This window comes from Manacus vitellinus, unplaced genomic scaffold (assembly GCF_001715985.3).
Source record: "Manacus vitellinus isolate BGI_N305 unplaced genomic scaffold, ASM171598v3 scaffold_41_pilon, whole genome shotgun sequence".
In the NCBI taxonomy this organism is placed as follows: Eukaryota; Metazoa; Chordata; class Aves; order Passeriformes; family Pipridae; genus Manacus; species Manacus vitellinus.
In genome coordinates, this window is record NW_021940545.1 from 4,617,651 (window position 1) to 4,640,835 (window position 23,185).

General features: G+C 45.6%; 1 protein-coding gene across 2 annotated transcripts in view; it reads right to left on the reverse strand.

Moving 5' to 3' along the window:
- Positions 1-740: 740 nt before the first annotated feature.
- The window catches only part of ARHGEF12 (Rho guanine nucleotide exchange factor 12), a 73,481-nt gene continuing 51,036 nt past the window's right edge, over positions 741-23,185 (reverse strand). For both annotated transcript variants that reach the window (XM_018078627.2, XM_018078626.2), the window contains exons 18-41: positions 22,580-22,717; positions 22,060-22,092; positions 21,087-21,201; positions 20,185-20,290; positions 19,749-19,961; positions 19,208-19,337; positions 18,822-18,857; positions 18,030-18,184; positions 17,200-17,346; positions 16,327-16,412; positions 15,368-15,493; positions 14,445-14,559; positions 13,450-13,550; positions 13,127-13,204; positions 11,814-11,889; positions 11,238-11,405; positions 10,649-10,736; positions 9,711-9,800; positions 9,488-9,564; positions 8,920-9,147; positions 6,676-7,146; positions 4,595-4,908; positions 3,142-3,214; positions 741-2,589 (exon numbers count right to left, since the gene is read on the reverse strand). In XM_018078627.2, the coding sequence (XP_017934116.1) occupies positions 2,579-2,589; positions 3,142-3,214; positions 4,595-4,908; positions 6,676-7,146; positions 8,920-9,147; positions 9,488-9,564; positions 9,711-9,800; positions 10,649-10,736; positions 11,238-11,405; positions 11,814-11,889; positions 13,127-13,204; positions 13,450-13,550; positions 14,445-14,559; positions 15,368-15,493; positions 16,327-16,412; positions 17,200-17,346; positions 18,030-18,184; positions 18,822-18,857; positions 19,208-19,337; positions 19,749-19,961; positions 20,185-20,290; positions 21,087-21,201; positions 22,060-22,092; positions 22,580-22,717 (3,175 nt within the window). In that variant the 3' untranslated portion in view covers positions 741-2,578. The remainder of the gene's footprint in view (positions 2,590-3,141; positions 3,215-4,594; positions 4,909-6,675; positions 7,147-8,919; positions 9,148-9,487; positions 9,565-9,710; positions 9,801-10,648; positions 10,737-11,237; positions 11,406-11,813; positions 11,890-13,126; positions 13,205-13,449; positions 13,551-14,444; positions 14,560-15,367; positions 15,494-16,326; positions 16,413-17,199; positions 17,347-18,029; positions 18,185-18,821; positions 18,858-19,207; positions 19,338-19,748; positions 19,962-20,184; positions 20,291-21,086; positions 21,202-22,059; positions 22,093-22,579; positions 22,718-23,185) is intronic.

The following is a 23,185-nucleotide window of genomic DNA, read 5'->3' on the forward strand; positions in this document are numbered from 1 at the left end:
GAGGGTCCTTTATGTCGCCCATAAAACTGGGGTCAAATTTAGGCTTCTCCAACATTCCTTCAAGCTCTCTGGCCCCTCCTGCCCTGGAGACTGGCCATGCCAGCTGGGACAAAGGCACCCAGCCTGGCTGTTCCCCTGGCACACCTGGAGAGGCGACAGGGACAGCACTGTCCTCTCCCCTCCCCTGTGTCACACATGAAGGGAGGGTGGGGAAAATCCCACTCCAGCAGCTCCCAGGCTGAAGTGTAAGGATGAGGCCACACAAATACTCTGCATTCCCAGCTTTTTTCACTGCTGCCACACCTGTCAGGGATGAAACAAAGCAGTGGTGGAACCACAGACCACCAGGAACCTCAGAGAAAACAAGACCACCAGGGATTTTGCCTTCAGGCACAAGGAATGAGTATGAAGCAGCCAGGCCTTCACAGCCCCCACCTTTGCTGGTCTTCCAGGATATTCTTTTAAAGCCAGACTAAGCTCTCTCTATTCTACAGTTCAGGGATAACTTCCCATCAACCATGGAAGCTTCTGGAAAGCTTTCAGACCACCAAGGTCACAAAAACATCTCCTGGGTCTGGAGTGTGGGGTTGCAGCTGATGGAAGGGAAGTGGGGGAGAAAAGGGTCTCAAACACCAAGTCTGGCTCTATCCCAGTCCTCTTTCTGGCAGGATCCATGGCAGCATCCTGGTCTGGGGGATGCTCATAAACATCTGGGTGTTTATAAGCCAAGGAACCGTGTGGCTGAGGTGAGGAGGGGAGTTTTGGGGTAATACTGACAGTGAATCTCTCCCAAGGGAGAGGAAGCTCCTGCCAGCCTGGCAGAGAACACTTGGCTTTGTGTTGGCAGTGTAATGATGCTTCGTGCAACCAGCTCTTCAAACAAGAGGAACTCCTTCCTCCCTACCCTCTGAACTTCCACATCAGGCCCAAAATCACCTGTGCTGCCCCTGCCCATCATCCCAGGAACTCTTCCCTTGTGTGTTCCACGGGGAGGAGCAGGGAGTGGGATCTTGACAGTGACAGTGACCAAAGGCAGACTCTCAGCACTTCCTGATGCTCTGACTGGCAGTGGGATGCACAGGCTTGGCTTGCTGCTCACTTTGGGCTCCTTAAACAGTTTAAAACTCAGCAAGAGGGTGCAACAGAGGCTTCCTCACACACCTTCCCCCAGCAGCCCCACTCCTGGTGTCTGTGGCACCAGGGACAGCTTGAACCACCCTGTGCCAGGCAGGAGCTGCTGCCCTGGGACCAACCTCAGTTGGTCCAGTGTTAACTCTGTGATGACCTTTTTACCATCCTGTTCCCAGACTGGAAGGAATTCCAACAGCAAACCCCGTTCCAACAAGCCTAAAGAAGTCCTAGAGAGCTGGTTCAGCCTTCCTGGATTTGCAAATCTCTGTTTCAGTGAGAACACGTTGGCACAAGTTAGTTTTAAAAAAAAAAGAAAACAAACCAACCCCACCCTCCCCAAAAAAAAAAACCCCAAAGCCCACCCCAAGCCCTCAGCAAGACATACTTTCAGGTACTAAAACTTACTGGCCCTATAATCAGCAGTACCTGTGGCTAACTCCAATGGCAGCCCTTTTTCATTCAGTAGTGAATCAGGGGCAGAGCTGCCCCACATCTTTGAAACACTTCTGGGTTTGCATTTTTTTCTTCTTTTTTTTTTTTCCTTTTTTTTTTTTTTTTGATCCAGAGAAGAGTTACAAAAGTGCTGCAGGTCCAAGTATTTTTTATCACTTTACAAAGGAGACAATGATCAAAGCCAACAAAGTCAAGAAAAAAAAAAAAAAATTAGACCTCTCTTTCTCCCCTCCCAGTCTGATCTTGCAAGGGGAAAGGGGAAAAGGAAAACTCGCCCATCTCAAGTGCCTGGATGTTTAGTGCATGGAAAATTCTTGTTACACACGTGGTGACAGGAGCAATTCCCATGCAGTTTGTTGAAACACAGGTAATTCCAGCCACAAGTCATCCTAACACCTTCATAAGTAGCTCTTGGCATGGCAGTTTGAGTTGCCAGCAGGGAGTGCAGAGTCCAGTCCAGTGAAATAAAGATTCACCTGCACACAGGTAACACCCTGGCCCCTCACCCCTGACCCAGGATGGACCCTATGCAGGGGGCTAGAACTGTCACTACCCAGTTCAAACAGAACAAAACAGAACAAAACAAAATAAACAAAAAAAAAAAGGCAGATTAAAAAAATTAAAATGTGCTTTTGATACACGGAATGAAGTCAAATAAATACATTGATCTTTTTTTTTTTTTTAAATGTCTAAATACATTTTTTTTATATCCTACACCCAAAGCTCTGTACATTTGGTTTGGTTTTTTTTTTTTTCTTTTTCTGTTCTGAAAAATGTATTTCTGGTAGCAAGGAGAGGAGCAGAATAGAATAGACTCCCTCACTGACAAGATAGTGCAGATGCCCCACAGGAAAAGCACCCCATGCCCACTTTGCTAAAGTCTGGTTCGTGTTTGGATGGTCCAAACCCTCTTGTCTCAGAGTCCACAAGGAAGACAGCGGGTGCTGTGTCCTGATCCTCTTCATCCCATCTTCAGCCACTCCAGAAAACACGACTAGCTTTTGTCTGAAGGAGGGAAAAAGAGAAAGAAAAAAGGGGGAAAAAATGCGGTGAGAGACAGATGTCTGACACTTCTGACCACTCCTGTGACATGAGACACATCACACCCAGTTGACCTTAAAACCTTGTCAGTAATTGCAGCAATTCCATGTGTAGGATGCCCAGTTTAAAGGGACCCACGGAACCACTGCACAGCTCCTGGAGGAGCAGGAGCCAGACTGATCATTGCACACCTTCAGAAACCTCCCTCTGGGACTTCCCATCCACCTGGCCTTCCTGGGAAGAGGGGCTGTGCATCCTGAGGTGAAGGTCTCTGGCAGGTGGGGTGAGAAACAACCTTTCCAGAGGAGGAACAAGCTCCTCTGCACATCCATGGATTCAGTGACCCTTCCTGGAGCCAGCCCGGGCTCAGCCCTGGGAGAGCTGCTCCAGGAGGTGAATCCTTTTTTTTTTTTTTTTGTGAGTGTGAGAAACATGAATAATTGATTTTGTGTTCTCTGTTCAATGCCTGGGGCCGAGGTGGAACGTGCTCCCAGGTCCAGCCAGGCTGGTTCCTACCTGAGTGCTCTCCCGTGGAGGCTGAGCCAGCCAGCCCTTGGCGTCGCAGAACGGTGTAGTCCTCCTCCACCTCCTGCAAAACAGAACAACCCCAAAGCTCAGAGTGGCTCTTTATTTACTGAGCAAACAGAGGGGCCTTCAAATGGCAAAAGAGAAGTTTCAATCACCCACGTTGCAGTGACTCACAGTGGACCTCAACTCCTTCCCCAGCATCTCTGTCTGACCTTCCATTTGCATGCAACACTCTACTTTTGTTTTTTTCCCCTTCAGGTTTCAGTTAAATTGAAGGCTGGCTACTGAATGTTTCATACATCAAAATGCTAAAAACCTTCTGCAGTGACGGCTATTTTGTAAAGAGAATCCCCATCACATAAAAAAATGAAATAATTTCAAACATACTTAGCCTGAAAACCTTGTCATTGGTTTGCTGCAACTCGGCACCTTCATTTGACACTGGCAGCAGCAGCATGCAACAGATTTGATAAGCCTTTTTATGCCAGGAATTCTTATTCCTTAGGTCAGTGGCCCCTTCAAAACTCCACTGCTGCAGACTTGTCCCAGCCCTCAGGAACCTCTCCAGATTCAAACCAATACGTGCCCACCAGAAATATTTGCCTCTCGTCATCCACAACTTAAATTCAAGCAGAACAGCACCAAACTCCTGCTTCAAAAGCTCCCAGAAACGAGAGCCAGAGGTAAGGAGAAGCGTGGCAGCTTTTTTTTTTCCCTCCTCCTCAAAATTATTTTCAAGCTCTTTTTTTTTTTTAAGCCAAAATCTAAAGGGTATGAGAGCCCTGAAGGTGTTTTAGTAGGAGCACAACACACCTTTAGTTGGGAACACAACACACCTTTAGTTGGGAATACAACACACCTTTAGTTGGGAATACAACACACTTTTAGTAGGAGCACAACACACCTTTAGTAGGAGCACATCACACATTTAGCAGGAAACACAACACACCTTTAGTAGGAAACACAACACACCTTTAGTAGGAAACACAACACACCTTTAGTAGAAACACATCACACCTTTAGCAGGAACACAACACACCTTTAGTAGGAACACAACACACCTTCAGTAGGAACACAACACACCTTTAGTAGGAACACATCATATCTTTAGTAGGAAACACAACACACCTTTAGTAGGAACACAACACATCTTTAGTAGGAAACACAACACACCTTTAGTAGGAACACAACACACCTTTAGCAGGAAACACATCACACCTTTAGTAGGAACACAACACACCTTTAGTAGGAACACAACACACCTTTAGTAGGAAACACAACACACCTTTAGTAGGAACACAACACACATTTAGCAGGAAACACAACACACCTTTAGCAGGAAACACATCACATTTAGTAGGAACACAACACACCTTTAGTTGGGAACACAACACACCTTTAGTAGGAAACACGTCACACCTTTAGTAGGAACACAACACACCTTTAGCTTTTCAAGGGCATCCTCAATGTTCTGGATGTACTGCATGAGCTGCACACGGATCTCCAGGGGCAGGGGAGGGCTTGCCATGAAGGAGCAGGACTCTTCCACCCCCGCCCAGCGCGAGGCCAGCATCTCCTCCGGGAACGGGGAGCCCCCTCCGTCCGACCGCGCGTCCCGGGGGGACAGCGGGTGCTGCCGGGCAGAGTCCAAGGGGGCCCGGCCACCCCCCGTGCACTGGAGGACCAGGGAGGACACCTCCTCGTCCGTGGAGCTCTCCTGCACTGTTCCATATCCATCGAGGATCAAATAATTTCCTGTGGAGAGAGGACAGCTCTTGGCTCCCACCTCCAGCTCGGAGGCACTGCAGGAGAGGGGAGTGGGGAGAGGCCCAGCTCCTGAGGCATTTGAAAATGGCCTGAGGAGAAGCTTTTCTGAAAGCTACACAGCTTGTATCAGGCCAGACTGGTTTGGTTCTGAATTGGTTCAGAGATTAGGGCTGGTTTTTGCACTGTAGATTAAAATCTCCATGATTAGACAGACAGGAGTTGGACTCGAGAGGATCCTTGTTAAACCCTTCCACCCCAGGATATTCTAGGAACTAATCCCCTGCTCTTCTGGTTTTCCATTTCTATTATACTGATTTTTGCACTGTAGATTAAAATCTCCATGATTAGATGGGCAGGAGTTGGACTCTGATCCTTGTGGGTCCCTTCCACCCCAGGATATTCTAGGAACTAATCACCCACCCTCTTGTTTTCTATTTCTAACACTGGTTTTTGCTCTGTAGATTAAGAACTATATGATAAGATGGACAGGAGTTTGACTCTTTGATCCTTGTGGGTCCCTTCCACCTCAGGATATTCTATAAACTAATCACCCACCCTCCTGCTTTACTAAAATCTGTTTCTCTTATACTGGTTTTTGCACTGTAGATTAAAAACTATATGATTAGATGGACACTAGTTGGACTCAGATGATCCTTGTGGGTCCTTCCCAACTCAGGATATTCCATGAGCTAATCACCCACCCCCCTGTTCTTCCAAAATCTCTGTTTCTATTATAATGACTGAAAAAGCTGCACTTACACTAATGGTACCTGACAAACCCAACTTCTGGATTTCTAAACTCCACTTGCCACTTAAGGTACTGAGGATGCTTTTACCTTTAAAACTGAGCTCGTTGATATATTAAGAGATAAAGCAATGACAGACAGAAATGCTTTCACAACCTGCACCTTGGTAGGATTCTATCAAACCATTTCTCCCCAGCAAAGCCAGCACGTGGAGTCAGAATTGACTAAAAACAGATCAATCTAATTCTGATGTCCCTGCACAGTTAAAAAAAGTAAACAGTGTAAGAGGTGACAAATAAATTAGATGCTTCAAGTTGTTGGCTCAGTTTTAATAATTTAAAATGTCTCAGCAAGAAAAATTATTTGCAATCTGTAGTTGGAAGGCAGAGCTCGGGCAGTCACAAATTGGCTTGTTCACATGGATTTAATCCAATTTTTAAATAAAAGAATATTTATGGGTAAGAGATTTCTATATGACTATTAGTCTTTAACCTACCTAATAGCAGCTACTTCTACACAGCATGCACATGAGAGAAACCTCAGCTTCTCTAGTAAGTTTAGTGACAAAAACCTGCCAAATATGCCATATGTAGCAATAATAATAGAAATAACAAAAAAAAATAAGCTTTTAAGAGCTTCAGACTGGGGTAAGGTCACAGTGCAAAGCTAAATTCTTTTCTTGATCAGGAGAAGCCAACAGAAAATGGCACCATGAATCATGGGGGTTTAAAAAAGGGCTTTGCCTTCAGGGAAAACCTTTTCCCTACACGTCCCAACAGCCAGCTGAGGGATAAAGTGGTCCAGGGAAAGTGCAATCAAGAGCTTGGATTGTGCAATTACAGCGTGTCACAGTGTGTTAACCCCACAGCACTGCAGCTTCTGCCTCCACAACACAGAGAATTCATCAGGTACGTGCCTGCACAGCCCTTTGCAGGGCTGGAACGACTCGTCAAGGTCGAGAGTTGATTTTAGGATAAGCAAGAGAGGAGCCTCGAATGCTGAGCCTCACCTGAGATCCGTATTTGCACCTCCTCTTCCTCCTTCCTCTCCATCAGTTCGCTCTCAGAGGGGTTTTCATCGCTGTGAGCCTCCCGAGCATCAAAAAAGTGCTCCCCGCTCTCCTCAGCCCCCACCCCTTCCAGCTCCAGGGTGGAAACCTCCGGGGTCCCGCTCCCACGGTCCGTTCCCAAACTCCCGCTGGGCCTGGGGTCTCTCCCCACCAGCTGCATGGCATCCCCTGGGGCTGGAGACTCAGCTGAAGTCCGGAGGCCATAACCAGCTGGGGGCTCCTCAGCTGTGGGCAGTGTTCTGTCCGAGCCAGGCTGGAATTTGTCGCTGTCCGAGTGCTGGAGCTCGTTCCCGCTCTCCCTCTGGGCTTCCTGGGACACAGTCCTGAACCTGGGGAAGCGCTGCCGCTCTTCCAGGGTGCCCTTCTCAGCCAGGCCAAACTGCTGCACCAACAGCTGCCTCAGCAAACCCACTGCAAGGAGAGGAGACACGTTCACAGCGATTAAACCGGACAGAAAGGTCACCCCCCCGCCGAGGTGCATCTCCTCTCCTTGCTCTTGCCAGGAAAAACAGGGATAAAAATAAATGTATTAAGGGCTCAGGTCTTACTCCACGTTTCACCTCGTAAGTGAGAGCAAACATGTCAGTGCAAGTTCCATCTTCTTAGAGAAAAACAAAGGAATTGCCTGCTGGAATTAGCTGGAGCGCCTGGGTTTCACCCTGCAAAACAGCTGGGGCTGTGACAGGGGATTCCCTGTGACTGTTGCATTCCTGTGAGCATCTTGTGACTATTCCATTCCTGTGAGCATCTTGTGGCTATTCCACTCGATTTTGAAATGACAGATCAAAAAAAAAAAAAAAAGAAGAAATTTTTTCCCTAAAATTTCATGCAAATTTATGCCTGTTTGAACTTCAACCCACATTCCTTTAGCTCTCAAATTATCCCAACCAAACACTTCAAAATAAGGACATATTGTTCAAAACAAAGCTGTGATGCTGTCAAGGGTATAACTGTTCATCCTCTCCACTTAGCTCTCCTGTAACACCCAAAAAAAAAAAAAAAGCTATGATGTCATACAAAGGAAAAGTACATCTCAAAACTTGAGTGACCCTCTGCTGCTGTTGGAGAGCTGCTGTTTTAATTCTGAGAAGTCAGGAGATGGTGTAAGGTCACCAATACTGTCCTTGCACACCCCCAGACTAAGATTTATTTTAGCACTGGCCTCTGAAAACAAATACCAAGAACGTTTGTGCAACGTCCACAATCAGAAAGGGACTTTGAATCCTGTAAGAAGAAGAATAAATGGATTAAGAGATCCAAGATAACTCAGAGGTTGCAGAGAACTGTCATTACTTGTACAGAGAGAAGGAACTGGGGCCAGGGATGTGAGTGCTCTGAATTTTGGGAGAGTCAAAGAGCCCCCAGAGCAGCAATACAGACTCTTCCCTCCAAGTACAACAGAGGGACTGAGTGTCCCTTTGAGGGTTGCCAAGAAGAGATATATGGATTAATGAATTCATTCAAATTTTAGGAAGTTCTATTTAGGAATTGCACTGCTAGAGCTGATGGAGAAGGTTGCAGAGCATTATCCCTCTGAAAGGAGATGTACTGGAGAACAGAGGAAGTGATCAAAAATCTTCTACAAACAATTTTAAAGAATCATCTGTCCATTAGAAAAACTTCTTTTTAACACACACAAGTGTTGATCTAGTTATACCCAACCTCCTCCAAGTCCTCAGGAAATCAGAACTTGGACTTGCTCAAGTTCACACATATCCAATTTGCAGGATTTTACAAAAAAAATAGTTGAAAATCACAAAACCTCTCATTTCCATAGCACTGAAGCAGGATAGAAGTCCACAGCCTGACTGCCTTGTCTTCAAAATTCACTGCTGACTACAATGGCACTGTCCAGCACTGCACTAAGTTCTGCAATATGATTTTGCCATCAAAGCACTCCATGGACAGTGACAATTCATTAACATTTTACACACAGTTCATTTTCTACATGGGAAAACCACAGAAAAACAATGAGATGCCCTGAAGCCAAAGGAAGGGTCAAAGTATGAATTCAGAACTCCAAATTCCTGGCTGTCAGATCCATTCTGCTGTGAAATACAGCACAGGGAGAACTGATAATTAATAGGAAGGGGCTTTTGGATTTTAATTTAGATCACTGATGGCTGAGCTAACGATTTCCACCTCTAAATCATATCCCAGTGGACACTGGCCATGGATACTCACAGTTCCTTAATGCATCCCGTGCCCACTGCCCCTCTGACAGCGAGGGGGAACTGGTGGCTGTGTGTTCATAACATGCAGAGGAGTCTTTGAGGGTCAGCTCTGCCTGCTGCACCTTCTCAAACTGCCCTTCAGACACCAGCAGGCTTCCCACCTTGGCCTTCTCAGACATGATGGGTGAAGAGGACTGAGTGTTCAGTATGAGGGGAGATTCCAGCCCCAAATCTTTATCTGGGGAACAGAAAACAGACGTTCAGGTGAAACGACCATGTCAAATACAATGGGAGACTGCAGAGGATTCTGCTTCACACAGAAAACTCTGAAAACACTAAAAAATACAGTTCTTGAGCCAGTTCAATCCAGGGTTAAAAAAGACTCTTTCCCAGCAATTTCTAAAACAGATGGGAACAGTAAGAGGTGCATTTCCAAGAGGTTCAGCATCACTTCTCCACACGACTTTTCCTTTGAAGAAAAATATCAGAGATGCCCAAGCCACGAGGAACATGGCTTGGCACATCTGCACTCCAGGCAGCAAATCCACTGAGCCCATTTACCTGAATCCCTGTTTTACCTGGGCTTTGGAGGCTGCTGGCAGGAATGTCATGCTGCTCCTTGAGCTTCTGCTGCTCCTCTTCTTCACGCTCCTCCCTGCAGGGAGGGAAGAACCAGCACATTCCTTTAGTCACATTGAGCTGAGTCTCTGCAGGAGAATCCCTGCTCTGGCTGGCAATCTCTGAGCAGGAGGGGTGCTGGAAAAAGGAAAAGCAGCCCTTCCTCCTCCAGCTTTTACTTACTCTCCAGGGCCTGACTGTGGGAGTGGAATCACTCTCCTGGCACTCCCCATTTTCACAGTCCCTGCCATCTGGGCTATAAGGTCCTGCCACCTACAGCAGAAACATCAAATAAAAACATGCAACAAGTGAAGCATAATGAATACTTTCCTATTTAACACCTCTTAAATCCAGCTAATACTTTTTTTAGACTTTATTACTGCTTTTCTTATCAATAAAAATAGCTTTTGTTCATGTTCTGTTACATTCAATTCCCCAGTAAGGCCCTGTGAACACTCACCTCACCAGGATACTTTTCAGCAGAGGGAAATGATAGACAGGACCTTAGCAGTTGTCAGATGAACCAGTTATTTTATATACAAATATATACAAAAGCATTATTTCACATATTACTGAAGAGTTGACACATGACAAGTTGCCATGTATCCCATAAATAAGTCTTATACTTCAGAAGAAAAGCATTTCTACCCAAAAGGAAATAAAATCTTTTAGCCAGGGGATCAAATTCCTGCATTGGGGGTGCTTGTGACACCAGTATCCAAGTCTGCAATGATACCTGGTTCTGCATGAAGATGCAGGATTATTTCATCTTATCTGGCAGTCAGTCACAGAAAACCAGAATTTCAAGGGTAAAAAAAAAGGATTTTTGAGGTCAGAATGGGTCTGGAGCGAGTCAGAGAGCAAACATAAGCACAGAAACACTGAATGGGTTTGGGGTATGTATGGGTTTGGGGTTTTTAATATAATACACATGCTCACTAATAGGTGTGTGTTCACCCTCCCCTGCTTTCTCCAGCTTAGGAGAGACTAACTTAGACCATCAGAGCTGTGTTTGTAGCTCAGAGGAGGAACTCAGGGACACCTGCACAGGTACTAGAGCTGTGAAAGAGCTCTGGAGCACAGCAAAGCCAGCAGCAGCTGGAGCTGAAGCAGTTACTTACACGTTCTTTTCTGAGACAGTCTGTGCCACCAGCTCGTAAATGTGAGCGCCGTTCTCCGACATGGAGATGACGAAGAAAGCTTTGTTATCTGCACCAACACAGGGAAGGAAGGGTTTAACTCGAATGCCTTGGGCCACACGGCTTTCTGAAAAGTCCTAAAACAAGTCAAAAGCCCGGCCCAAAGCAAGGACAGAACGGGTCAGGAGATAACCCTCCAAGGCTGTAATTATGGACACATCGACCTTGCCCTGTCCAGGAAATCTGTCCTCAAAAAAAAAAAAAAAAAGCCATTTTGAAAAAGCTTTATTTCTCCTCTGTTCCCTCCTAATAATTTCCAGAGTACTTTTCATCTAACACAATCAGAGTACTTTAATTTAGGAGCCTATTTAAAACCCGAGCAGTGCCTATTAGTGCTGCAGAGGAGTTAAACGGCTCATACATACTAAGCACGATGTTGGACAACCAAGAATTAAACCTACGCAGTTTTCTGTGTTCTACTCTGGATCCCCACACAAAAACTTCTATCCTCAGTTGAGCTAAGCCTTTATTTTTGGCTTCTCCTTTTGCCTCCTCAGCGGGTCACACTGACCTGTTGCCACCTGACGAACCAGGACGGTGTTGAGTTTGATGATGGGGCTGAAGGTGTGTTTGCTGTCGGCTGTGGAGGCCAAGATCTTACTGTGGCACTTCAGCACCAGTTTATCATCTTGTTTCTGCAACAGCACCAGGATGTCCTCCAGCAGCAGAGTGTAGAGATCTGCCCAGAGTGCAAAAAGAACCCAGAACGAGTTAAAGATTCAGAGTTTCCTAGCACACCCCTGCAGAAGGCAAAAAGCAGCATTTTTGATTACTCATGCAGAGGCAGCAATCAGTGCTGTGCCATTCCAGGCAAAGCTTGCAAATCTTCCTCATGAAAACTACAGCAGAAAGCTACAGATGGAATTGGATCATCTCATGACTGACTGCTGTGTCCCTGCATGGCCCTAATGATGCTCCAGCACATTTCAGAATTGACAAGAATAATTTAATCAGCTCTGAGGAGCACACAGGCATTATTACATGTGGCAAGAAGGAGAATAATTGGGAGCTGAGCAATGCTTTCTCCTTCTCTCCTTCCCAGCAAACACACACAGAGCAGGGAAGGCAGGGGATGGCACAGACTCACCAATGGTTTTGTCACGATTCACCTTCCAAGTCAGAGGCCCTTCATGGAGCATTTTTCTCTTTGTTAGGTCCAAGTTCTGTCACCAGGGGAAAGAAAAGAAGCAGCACTGTGAAATTTCCATGGAAGCAAGTCAGGATAAAACACAGGGTTGCCAGAGGGACTCCACTTCGGAGAGAAGCAGCTAAACCAGACTGGGAAAAGAAACGTGGAGCAGGAGCAGGTTGTGAGTGTAACCCAAAATGCTGAGATGTTTGTTGTCACTCTTCCTCCTTCACTGCTCTTTTGCAGATGCTGAGTGTCACAGGGTGGAGGATTTTCCTACCAAGCCAAGCTCCTAAGGCATTAGGATGCCACCCGTTTCCTAGGAGGAGCTGTTCCAGTATCCTGCATAAAGTCTGCAGTTCCAGCATTACAACTGGTTAATGCCTCAGCACTCGATTTGCAAGTCAAGTGTGCCTACAAATGATATACAAATCATCCCGATGATCTGACGGAATTTCTAATGTCAATGGATTCTTCAGGCATTTCAGTGCTTGTGACATTTAGATCTGCAGGCAGAAGTGACAATTTTCACAATTCATCCCTTCCAAGTCTCGGAGTCTACAATCAATGACAGCAAGATTTCATAACTGCCAGTGAGTTGTTCACTTCCTCTCTGAATGCTTGCAAGTTTTTTTTTATTTGTGGGAAGGACACATGACACAGTTTCACAGAAAAGTCTTCAGATAAAAATTTTTTTTGGCTACACACTGACTTTGGGGGGAGCAACCAGCAAGGAACCAGCTTCACTAACATAACTGCAAGGCTTTACAGGGGCCATGAACCAGAATATTTGTAACACTGGACTTTATTTGGCTCTACCTGTGGATCTCTTACACAGATCAGCCTGTGCACAAGCTCTTCTTTTCCAGCCAATTGCACTGCTACACCTCAAGGCTCTCTGAGGCCTCCCCACTTCCAACAGCACCCCTAAGATGTGCAATCACATGAGAGATAATCCACAATAAGACTCATCATCCATCAGATATCTCTCATATGAAACACTGCTTGAGCTTTGACCACTAAGATTTGTTTCACAGAGCTCCATCAACACCATTCTGGGCAGAGCTGGGTTGTTGTATCCCCAGAGATCTTGAGGAAGGTGGCAAAACTCACATTTTTGAGACTAATTGCTTTCATTTTTGTACAGAAACATTTATCTCTGAAGACCATTTGACTGCACATCAGAAGACTGTGGCAGAAAGAAGCACAAACTGAATGGCAGGGCTGCAAACACAATTTACAGAGAGATGGGTTCAGTGTTTTCAACTCACCCTGAACTCATCCATCATGGGATCCTCAGACTGCTTCAGGTAGGACAGGTCGAGCCGACGCTGATAATCTTCCAAATGCTGCAGAAAACACGACAAAAAGGGTCACTTTGAGCAGCAAAACTCCCTGGGGTCACAGGGCAGTGAACACTTCCATGGATGCACCCATGGGCACCTCCACACACTCCCAAACGCTGGGATCCTCCTCTCCCAGGTGCCACAAAACATCTCTGAGCACAACATAAAGTCACCAGTGGAGACTCCAGGTGCCTTAAAAATGCTTATTATCCTCCCCAACCCTGAGTGCTCCCTCTGTCACCTCCCACCTGCTTGTTCTCTGACTCTTTGACAGCCTGGTTCACGTGGTTGAGGATCTGACGACAGTGATCCGCGGCTTTCTTCACTTTCTCCTTCTCTTCAGACAGCTCTGCAAGAGAAAATTTAACAATGCTTTCCAAAAAAAAAAGAGGTTTGAGAAGTCAGCAATCTAGTGCAGCTTGACGACCTCAAATTTAAGAAAGGGAAGTTAAACTCGCAGACGAGTCTGTCAACAAAAGGCACGCTGCAAAGGTGAAGTGATAAAAATGAGATTTGTGGCAGGAGATAACTCATTTTAGGCTGCAGATCTTCGTACACAGCACAATGGTTGTTACTCTCCCTTTTCTGAGGGGCTTGTGACAACCACTCACTGCACAATAACCTGAGTAGTGCTCTGAGAAATCCAAAATCTTCGCCACAAAGGGAACAGAACAGACACGGGTGAACCCATCAATTCTCACTACCACAAGCCACACTGAGAATTCAGTTAACAGGCACATAAACCAGTACATCAAAGATAATGGAGTGTCACATGCTTTCCTAATTATGATTAGGATGAACTTGTAAATGCAGCCTATTTTTTATGAGTAATGAAATTACACTGCAGAAGGTATCAGACAGTAAACCTGGAAAGGTTTTTTGTGATATTATTAATCACACTGTTGTGCTGGAAATATCTTTCAGTGTAACACATTCTAACTAAATCCCACCCTCTGCAAGAACATGAGAACCTTGTGATGCTTTGGAGACTCAATAGATTCACTTATTTCACGGTGAATTTTCTTTTTTTTCCCCCTAAGAAGGAACAAATACTTTGTATTTCTGTATACAAAGGGTTTTCCTTTCTGTTATTTTTCTAGCCTGCCCTCCTGTGCAGAAGGCAGCAGCGAGGCCACAGTGAAAACAGATAAAATTGAACAGCTCTTCAACACGTGCTTTGAAATCACTTTTACCTGGGAAAACCTGCTGAGGTGGATCATAAACCCCTGTGGAAAGGCTTTACCTGTGTACTTAGCAATGTTATCCAGCAGAAGGGGGTACTTTGTCAACCTCTGCATCTCCGTGGGAATGATATCCTTCAGCTGCAGCCGGCGGCACAGGGGATTGCTCTCAGCATCCTAAATTTGAGCAGCACAATATCTGCATTTGTCATTTTTATTAAGGCCATAATTACCTGAATGCATAACATCTATTCATCACATAAATGTCTATTACTTCTCTTTCCAGTAATTAAATACAAGACAAGAAGTGCCAAGATCTATCACCCAGACAAGGCAGCCCCTCTCCATCTGCAATTACACAGAGGAAGAGCTCATCACCAGAGCAGTGCCTTCCTTCCCTCATTACTTCCCAGAGGCCTGGGACCATCCCCCATCAATCTCAGTCAGCACCACCCAGGGAACACATCAGTTTAGGCTTTCACACCGCAGCAAAACACAGCACATTTTTCAGTATAATCTCCCCCTGCATTACCCGAGCCCTCCCCAGCCCGTGGTAATGAAGATAATGTTCTCTCCTAAAAGTGCCACGTGTACCCAAGCCCCTTTCCTGGCAGGCAGAGCAGGTGCACATCATCTGTCTCCTGGCCCTGGCAAGCACTGAAATGGCACTGCCCTAAGCGCTTTTCCCCACAGAACTCCTCATCCTTGGGAATCAGCCACCCCAAGGGAGATGCCATCTCCTCCCTGGGACACCATGTGCTTCCCTGCATCCCACCAGGACATTCTGTGCTCCCCACAATTAAAGGCTCCTCCCTGCGGGAACGATTAGCCAGAGATAAACACAGCGCTGGAAAGGATCCCAAGCTGAAGACAATGTTAGACATGATGTCATTAATTACTGGAACTCGATCTACAAGCATTCAGGAGGCTGTGCTGGCCCCCAGCCACATCCTCGGGGCGACTCCAACCCCGCTGTCAAACTCACCTGCACGAAGGTCTGGAAACGCGAGTCCTTCTTCTGGCGGGACTTGATGACCTCCAGGGCAAAGGGCTGGTTACTGCAGAACGTGGCAGTGGCATGTTTCAGCTTCTCCTCTGCTGCTCCACTAAACTGTGCCAGAAAGCCAAGAAAGCCAAGTTTAGATAAGCTCAGGCTCAGCATGTGCCACCCTCAACAGACACAGAGCCGCTGGTGTGGCCAGGGAAGAAACCAGCTGGTGGCAAAACATGAGGAGTGAATTTCTGCCCTGGTTTAAGGCTCTGCCTTCCCATTTTCCTGAGGAACATCCTAAACTCTACAGTTCTCCTGTTTCCAGCCCAACCACACCACAGAATGGCAGAATGGTTTGGGTGAGAAGGGACCTTAAAGCCCATCCAGTCCCACCCCCTGCCATGGGCAGGGACACCTTCCACTGTCCACTATCCCAGGTTGCTCCAAACCCCATCCAACCCGGCCTTGAACACTTCCAGGGATGGGGCAGCCAAACCTTTCCATAAGGATCTCAGAAATGAAGCCTTCAGCAGTGCTACAGAACTTGAAAAGGTTCAGCTATGTAAATTCCAAGATTAGAAATAGGTATTTTTAACTTTTAACTGCACCGCAGGCAACACAAGACATTTCAGTGTTACTGAAATAAATGGTGCAATTACATTTTTCAAAATGCTACTCTCACCTTTGTGTCTCCGAAACTACCTTTCTATTCTACCCACACATCTGAAGGAAATTATTTCTGTTCCTTAAATTACTCTTATCTCTAACCAAATGAAAGCCCACAGAAGTTCTTCCTGCTTTCCTTCCACCCTCATTCTCCAGCTCCATAGAAATGACAACTCTCAGACCTTCAGGTCCCATTAGTTGGAAACTGCCTTCGCCAACCTCTGCCTCTGTTTGTCATTCTATTGAAACATTATTTTCAAATGTAAGGAAGCATAAAAGAATTTTACCCAGGAAAGCAAGTCTTCCCCAATTTGGCCAATGACAGAAGTCTCGTTCCTTTTCCGGACAGTTTTCATCTGATCATTCAGTGCAACTTAAAAATAATAATAAAAAAGTAAAATTTTATTAATAGTGGTCCAATTGCTTAATTTTCAGCAGTTATTTTAAAGTAAAAGCTATTCTAGGACAAGACGAGATTTGCAGTAATTTCAATTAAATAAAAAACATTATCCTGCAACACAATAAATTTAGCAAAATAGCTAAGAAAACACTATGTAACTCCTTTGCACTTCTGTCTCACCTGCCTTCAAGTGACCCCTAAGAACCATTCCAATCTTATCTTTTCTGAGCTCAGCATCACCTTTTTAAAAAGAGCAATATATGTAGAACACAACTCAAGCCACCTGCATAAAATCATACAAGTGATTATTCAGTGGCAGGGCTGCAATTCCCCTCGTGAGCAGTTCTTTCCCTAAACAATCAGGAGGGGCCACCCTTCAAAACCACCTGCAAGACATCAATCTTTTCAGCTCTGTTTTCATATTCCCTTCAAAAAACCAGTTGTAACATCTTGATGTTGACCCACAAAGCCCATCCATCAAAGCACTGCTCCTTTTATCCAGCAGGAATCAGCACGAGGCAGGCTGTGCACACAGATAAGAGGCAGCAAGGGCTGGAGCGCTGGGCAGATGCTTCCCTTATCAAAATATCTCTGTAAATCAGAAATATAACAACTGTGTGCCAAAGGAAGCCCAGATGTAACGCTCCGTTTTATCTCGAGTGCTGCACGAAGCCGCCTCTTCTTTCAGGGTCACTTTGCTTAAATTTCTCAGCTCTTGGTACCCAGAATTCCAGGTGAAAGGCACCTCAGCTGCTCCTACCATGAAGGCCAAGGATATCCTCCAGGTTGGAGAAGATTTTGCGTTTGTCACTGGAGCTGAGGATCCCTTCCCTGGTCACCCGTTGGTAGAAGACGTTGTGCAGGACCTTCAGCGTGCGGACGTGGGCTCGCTCTGTGTAGAACAGCTCTGAGGGGGGAGAGGAAGCAGGGATTGTGACTCTGGGGGGGGCACATGGAGCCAAACACGAAGCCAACAGAAGTCAGAGTATTAAGTTAGAACAGTGTCCCTCACCAGCACTTCCCTTGCTGGCCCATATTCCAGCACGGAGCCACGCTCTGCTGTAATTCCAGGTTTGAAAGAAGAGAGAAGCCAATTGATTCACGGCTCATAACTGCCCCCAAACCAACAGTGAACTCTGAGCAGCTCATAAAGCCACACAGAGAGTCCTGGAACTGAGATGAAGCTTTGAAGATGAAGTCTGGGAGTAGCATTTGCACCGTGTGCTTTCCAAAAAAATCAAGCTTCTCTTGCTTTCTTTCATAGAATATATTGCAAACTGGCCTTTCAGTACCTTAATATTGTTTAATAACCACTTAATATCGTTTAATAACCACTTAATATTTAATAACCACTTAATATTGTTTATTTCTTCTCTAAGGACTCGATCAGTCTCATCTCAGGATACTTTTCAGCAACAAGTACAATTTCTATACACAAGAACTCTGCCAGCCAGAAGTTAACAGCCACTACTTTGAGCAGATCAGTGAAAACACACCTAGTTTTAAATTTTAAGAACTTCAGAGCTCCAGAGCACAGGTCTCAACTTTTTTTTTTGTGCTTGCTGAGCTAGGAAAGAACATCCATCTCACCATTAATCACTTCTTGGCGCTTGATTTCATAGGGTTTGAGCCCCATCAGCACTTCCCTGCTCACGAGCTGCTGCCAGTTGGGAGGGTCCATGTCCATGTCGAAATCATAGAGCTCATCTTCACTCTGCACATCTGCAAAGCCAACACTGTCCATCCTAATGTGAGAAAAAGGTGTCAGACACTTCCCATTTCAGGCACGGGTCTAAGGAAGAAAGACATGCTAAGTATACATATGTCAGTTGTAGAGGATTATGAACATGCTCTTAATGTCAGCTGGAGGCTGTTTGATGTCTGAACCCATAGGCACATGCTCTAATTTTGCCCTTTACAACTAAGAGTGAATATCTGCTCTTCCAGTGCTTCCACAACCCTCCTTTTAATGACACAGATCAAATAATTCGCTTGGAGTCAAATATCAAGCCAGTGAAAGGGCACGTCACAATTTCTTTCCTCTGTCTATCTGCAGATCCAGAGCCAACAGCAACACACAGGTTTAAAGAGAAAATATGGAAATGTCTACTCCCTAACCTAACAGCCATTCAAATCAGGAGATACAGCAATCACTCCACTTCACCCATAGATCAAAGGGTTTATTTGCATATGACTCACTCCACCTCTCCTATATGTGGCTGCCAGTGCCTGATTCCATATAGGTGTTATTAAAGAAAAGGAAAGATCCTGCAGACAACTGTGCTGGCTCAGAACAACGAGCTTCATAACCTGCATTCTGCTTCAGAACCTCCCGAGCCCTAAACAATTCGGTGCAGTTCAAACATTTCTAAGCACACTCACTTGCGAAAAGGCTTTGGTGTTCCCATGTCAACCATTCTGCAAGGAAGAAAAGAAATTATTAGGGAAGCTTATGCCTGAATTCCCCCTGCTCAGACACTCAGCACAACTTCAGAGTACAGCTCTGAGCTCCTCACTAGAACATTCTGTCCCCTGTCAGACTCACCCTCCTGACAGAGTTTTTTAGTATTACCACAGCAGCAGACACAGACCAGTGGTTCAGATTCTACCAATAAAAATGATGTCACTAATAATTTCATGGACTGTTTCAACAGCCATTGTCACACTGACACAGGAGTTGGACTGCAATGGCCCCCATGGGTCCCTCCCAACTCAGGGTACTCTGATTCTAGCACTCTCTCAAGGCTCACTCAAGCAACCACAGTTACCTCTCTGACTCTCCCTCCTCCTCCTGCAGGTTTTCCAGAGGAGATGGGAATTCAAAGGTGGTGTTGGGTGTGCGGGGTGTGCCATCCATGGAGTCACTGGCAGGTGGAGCTTCTCCAGGCTGCTTCAAACCTAGACAGAGGGTAAGTGGGAAATGTCATTAGAGAACTTTCCAGCCTCCTCAGAGCTTCTTGATTCCAGCCTCACTTCAGCTCAGAGCTGGAGGAACTGAATTCCTGGGCTGGTAAGGAAAATCTCGGTGACCAATCCCAGGTGACACAGGCTGTGCTTCCAACAGCAGGCACTGAGACTGGGTCCTTCCTGCTGGATGATCCAATGCCACGGTGACAGAACCCACTAACAACCATTTCTGGTCATGGGAAGATTTCCCAATTCATAAAAGATGACTAAGGAGAGGAAGATCATACCTGATGATACAGAAAGATTTCCCAAGTTGTCAAGCTTGTTGCATCAGAAGCGTGCTTTGCATACTTCATTCCCAACACCAACTTTAATCATTCCTCTGCATTCTTTCCATCCTACCTGGTTCACTGTCCTTGCTTCCCTCTGGAGAGGAGAAGGGCCCCATTGCCAAGGGGGACATGGGGTTGGCAGGTGGGTATGGAGCATCTGTGCCATCACTGGAGGAGCCACTCTGGCGGATCTTGCTGGAATCTGGGGGCTCTGGGCTCACAGAAGAGGCTGTGGGTAAGTGCTTTGGGTGCCTGGGCTTCTGCATCTCCATGGCTCTGCCAACTGAACAAACACAGAGCAGTTACTCTGCTCAAAGAGCCCGGGCCTGTTTCCAGTGATAAGGAGAGGAAGCATTTCAGGACAAAAACAGGTCTGCGTGTCTTTAAAAATGCATTTTAAACCCAGAAAGTTTACTGAGTCTTCTTACCATGAATTTTTAAAGACAGCAGAGACTTTGTGTGGCTTTCAGACTAAAAGGGAACATGTACTGCCCTGCCTGACATACTTGCACTGCTGTCGTGTCGACTCGGTCTCCTCGGGGGGCCCAGAATATTTGGAAAGCCTCTTCTCTTCCCTTTTTCCTCTCCTTCTTTCTCTTTCTTGATACTTTGCTGCAGTGAAAGAAAAGCAAACAGATCACTCACTGCTTGAAATTCAGTTATTTACTGAGATTTTAACTGAGGAGGGAGAGAAACACGACTTCTCTTACCCTTTCCAGAAGGTCATGAATGCCTGATCTAACCTTTTCACAGTGTTAGTGCAGAACTGCTCCTAACACTCCTAACATTTCCAGGGAAGCTGGAATGCTGATAAGCAGCTACTGTGACCAGATACACCCCCACGCTGTGGGGGATGAGCCATCACACCCCCAGAGATGGGAGTTTTGGTGGAAATATTCATTACATAACCTGAAAAGTGGGGGTGGCAGGAAGAATAGCTTTCCTGCCTCATGAAGGATGAGGTTTTGGGCAAGTCTGTCAAGAAGAAAACTAAAATATACAGGCCAACAGCTGATCAACCATCATTAACCATTAATGAGACCATCATGGGATTGCATGATCCTTGTGGGTCCCTTCCAACTCGGCATATTCTGTGATGATATGAAACATTTCTCACCTCAAGGCTAAATAAAGCTAAAAATAAAGCTAAATAAGGCTAAAAAAAGGCTAAGTAAGGCTAAAACTGTGAAAAACAAGCAGTTAGAATTCAGGTGTACAGGTAAAGGAATTAAAAAGGTCACTCATTTTTAATTCCCAGATGCAGAGCCCAATTTCAGCTGCTGTGCAGCTCAGTCACCCCAGATCCTCTCGATGAAGAGCCTAAAATCAGCCCCAATTTTTCATGTGTGTCATGCAAAAGTGGATTTTTGAATTCTAAACTGATGCTCCCTGGCCACAGCAGCACTACCTTGATCTTTGGCAGGAAACCAATACGGCCCCGTTTCTGCTCCAGGTTCCGAGGCTCCTTCACTTTGACTCCCAAGTGTTTCATGTAGGTAAGGATCACATATTGCATCGTGGAGCTGCCAAGGAGACACAAAAAAACAGTGAGGAGAAGGAGAAACCTATTGGAAAAACACCCTTTGCCAATAAAATTGATGTCAAATGCAAAGGTTTCAGTGAGAAGTTGATTATTTTTAAATGAAAGTAAGTCGGCTTTTTTTCTTTAATATAAAACAAACTATCACAGACACTGGGAAAAATTCAGTTGATATCAGGATTTCTCCTGTTGTAAATATAAGATGGGAGTTTATAAAGATGAAGTATATGGGTGGAATAGGTTGCCCAGAGAGGTTGTGGACTCCCCATCCCTGGAAGTGTCCAAGGCCAGGTTGGATGGGGATTGGAGCAACCTGGGATGGTGGAAGGTGTCCCTGCCCATGGCAGATGGTCTTTAAAGTCCCTTCCAACCCAAACCATCCTGTGACTCTCTGATAAAATGCATAGAAGCCCAGGAGGTAAAACTAAAATTTTGAGAATTACACAGAAGGTCCTAAAATTCTGTATTAAATACAAATGAGAAGTCACATTATAGCTTTAGGTTATGCTAAAAGTATGCTCTACTGTGAGGAGTAGAGTAAAAGCTACTCAGCCAGTTGTATACACACAAAGTGAACAGGACAAGGCACACACACAAAATAAATCAAAAAGAAACATGAACCCCCAGTGACAGTAATTTTTAAGATCTGAAACAGAGGCAACGAACATCAGAGGCCGAGAGCAAGAGGCTGATGCTCTGAATTCCAGTCAGTCCTGGCAGGGGATTTAGGGGATGAGAGTTGGTGGTACAGCCAGGAGAGGGCTGTCTTGCTCTGCTCAGAGAACAGAGCCAGCACTGGGGATCTTCCTGCACAAATTAAACCCCCCCAAACTTCCATTACCTCTTGTCTTCTTCCAAAGGCTGAGATGTCATCCTGAAAAAGAACGAAAGAATTTAAAAATGAAACTCAAAAACCAATTAACACCCAGCCACATCCACCCAAGAGCATCAGTAGCTGTGTTCAAAGTGTCCTTTAGGATGTTAAGAAGTTCCAGCAGGGAAAAAAACCAAAAAACTCAAAACCAAAAAACTCAAAACCAAAACTGAAGGTTCGGCTGCGAAAATTGGCTTCAGCCCACATTAAAAGAACAAAGGGTTTCTAAAAAAAAAAGGACTGATCTAATAATGCACAAGCTGAGTGGCAGCATTTCCTCTGCTGTTTGAGCAGCCTCCTTGAAAAAACACACTCCACTGCTGGTTCAGTTCTGGCTGCCATTGTTCAAACACCCAACAGGGGAAGTGATGTAAATGTACTGATGTCAAATCCCACCCCCAGCTCCTCAGTGCTGCTGTTTTCGGGTTCAGGGCAGATCCTTTTTTTTTCCTTTTTACACTCCCAGCACTGCACTGCTGTGACTTACAGGACCTCCTCGATTTTAGCAATGATCTGCTCTGCACAGGTCCTCTCCTTCTCCACCGCGTTCCTGTCCCGCACTCGCTCCGCGTCCAGCTTGGTGAGTTCCCCCTCGGCCAGGGTCAGTCCCATGCTCCGTTTCTGCCTGGAAAAGGGGGACAGGACCATTGGAGACTCAACCCTGGGACAGGGAAGCACCACTGGAGACTGAACCCTGCCCTGCACCGAGGAGCAGCGGCCTCGTGGCACCCAGCAGGTCACACGGATGGAAAGGGAGGAGTCGTGGAGGGAATTTTGGGGGTGACAGGACAAGGGGAATGGCTTTAAACTGGAAGAGGGCAGATTAAGATTAGATATTAGGAAGAATTAATTAGATATTAAGAAGAAATTCTTCCCTGTGAGGCCCTGGCACAGGTTGACCAGAGAGGCTGTGGGATATTTATTAAAAGAGGGATATTTTTTAAGAAAAAGTTGTTATTCTGCAGCAAACTCTTCTGCACACAACCCAGGCTGTGTAGTTAAAGTATAGACTTGAATTGAGACTTTTAGGCATGAAGAAGTCCATTATTATATAATTATACATTTGTGTAATATATATATATATATATAAAAA